The sequence below is a fragment of the Priapulus caudatus genome, unplaced genomic scaffold (assembly GCF_000485595.1).
Source record: "Priapulus caudatus unplaced genomic scaffold, Priapulus_caudatus-5.0.1 Scaffold4366, whole genome shotgun sequence".
Classification (NCBI taxonomy): Eukaryota; Metazoa; Priapulida; class Priapulimorpha; order Priapulimorphida; family Priapulidae; genus Priapulus; species Priapulus caudatus.
In genome coordinates this window covers 9,238-11,031 of record NW_014581427.1, presented here as the reverse complement: position 1 = coordinate 11,031, position 1,794 = coordinate 9,238, and the positions used below count along the sequence as shown (strand labels likewise).

The window sequence follows — 1,794 nt, the reverse complement described above, 5'->3', positions numbered from 1 at the left end:
GAGAGAGAGAGAGAGAGAGAGAGAGAGAGAGAGAGAGAGAGAGAGAGAGAGAGAGAGAGAGAGAATAACAGAGAGAGAGAGCAACGGTCGGCCTTGTGAGGTGCATGCATAGCTAGCGGCGACGGATAACGCATTGTGCGTGCGTGCGTGCGTGCGTGCGTGCGTGCGTGCGTGCGTGCGTGACGCCTGACTTTCTGTTATGACGTGTGGCTACACTCCCCGTCTTCTCCCGCCCCCTGCACAACCCCTCCTACCCTACCACCTCCCCCTGCTGCCCTCCGCTCCCCACCCACTTCCACCACACACCCCACTCCCCGACCACCACCCCTACACAACCCCCGCTCCCACCCACTGAATGACCCACCCACACCCTCCCACCTGCCCCTCGCCCGTCATCCTCCCTCTGTCGCCCTCCCCCTCGACCACCTACCTTCCCCCACCCGCTCGTCCTTCCCCCATACACTCGACGACACTGCGCGTCTGCCCCGAGGCAGCTCCTCCAAGACGCGTGGGTGGTGACGGTGACGGAAGCGGCGGTGACGGCGGCGGTGGTGACGGCGGCGGTGGTGGCGGTGACGGCGGCGGTAGTGGTAGCAGGGGGCATGGGCGTATACCTACATCACACGTCGTTAAAAAATCATCGCTTAGTCTCTCTCTCTCTCGTTCTCNTATATATATATATATATATAATTTCTCACATGCAATGTAAAACAGTTCGGAACAGTACAAAAATATCCGTGAAGAATGATTGAAAACTAACAATGTATAAAGAATATATAAGAGCATATAAAGAAGTAACAACTAACAACTTACTAACAAATACATAAATTATAAAATAAAAACATATATAAATGAATAAATAAGTAAATAAATAATTAAAACGAATAGATCATCCAGAAACTGGATCCGGCTTTGAACCATGTCACGTGGCTCACCCCCGTGTATCACGTGTCTATTTGCAGACGATGCGACGACGTGTCCGTGCGACGACGACAACCGCGTCGGCTACCGTCCGCCGTCGCCGCCCGAGCAGGCGCTCGATCTGACGTCACGTTCGTCGCGCGCCGCAGCAGCCGACCCCGTCCGCACGCCGCTGACGTCATACGTCGACCACCCGGTGTCGCCACAAGCGGGCTTCACCGCCCGTCAGGTCGCCGAGCCGGTCGCCATGGTAACGGGCGCGCCCGGTGGGAACGCACACGCGCATGCGCGCCGCTCACCGACGGAGCTGCCGTCGTCGTTCGAGAAGACGACGGATGTGACGTCACCGGGGTTCTCGTCGATGATGTCACTCGGCGAGTACCCGACGTCGGCCGGCCGACCGATGATTACTTCACCGGCGCAGCCGGCGATGACGACGACCGGACAGCAGGGATTGATGACGTCGTCACAGACGCGCAGCGTCATACGCACGTCGCCGAGTCGGCCGGCGATGACGTCACCCGACCGTCCGGGTCGCACGCCGCCGCTGAGCCCCCTGGCGGGAACGCACGTCAACATGCCGTTTTTGCAGGCGCAGGTGAGCGAATGTTCTCGGTGTTCATTGTCGTTGTTCATATGTTCTTCATTCGTCGTCGCCTTATTCTCTTTCCTTTCGTCTGCGTTCTTCATTTCTTCGTTTCTTGTTTTTTTTTCTCCGTTTTTCTGTACGTCGTTGTTTCGTTTTGCATGTTTTGTGCGTTTTTGCGACCGTGCTGCGCTCTCGCGTTCGACTTTCGTTAGGGACCTATCACGCGTGCGTGCGTGCGTGTTATGTGCGTGCTTGCGTACGTGCGTGCGTGTTATGTGCGTGCT

General features: G+C 56.9%; 1 protein-coding gene across 1 annotated transcript in view; it reads left to right on the top strand.

The window, feature by feature from the left end:
• Positions 1-919: 919 nt before the first annotated feature.
• LOC106819759 (protein ovo-like) overlaps positions 920-1,794 on the top strand; it is a 7,682-nt gene continuing 6,807 nt past the window's right edge. Inside the window, exon 1 of the mRNA XM_014824349.1 lies at positions 920-1,519. Coding sequence (XP_014679835.1) covers positions 920-1,519 — 600 coding nt within the window. The remainder of the gene's footprint in view (positions 1,520-1,794) is intronic.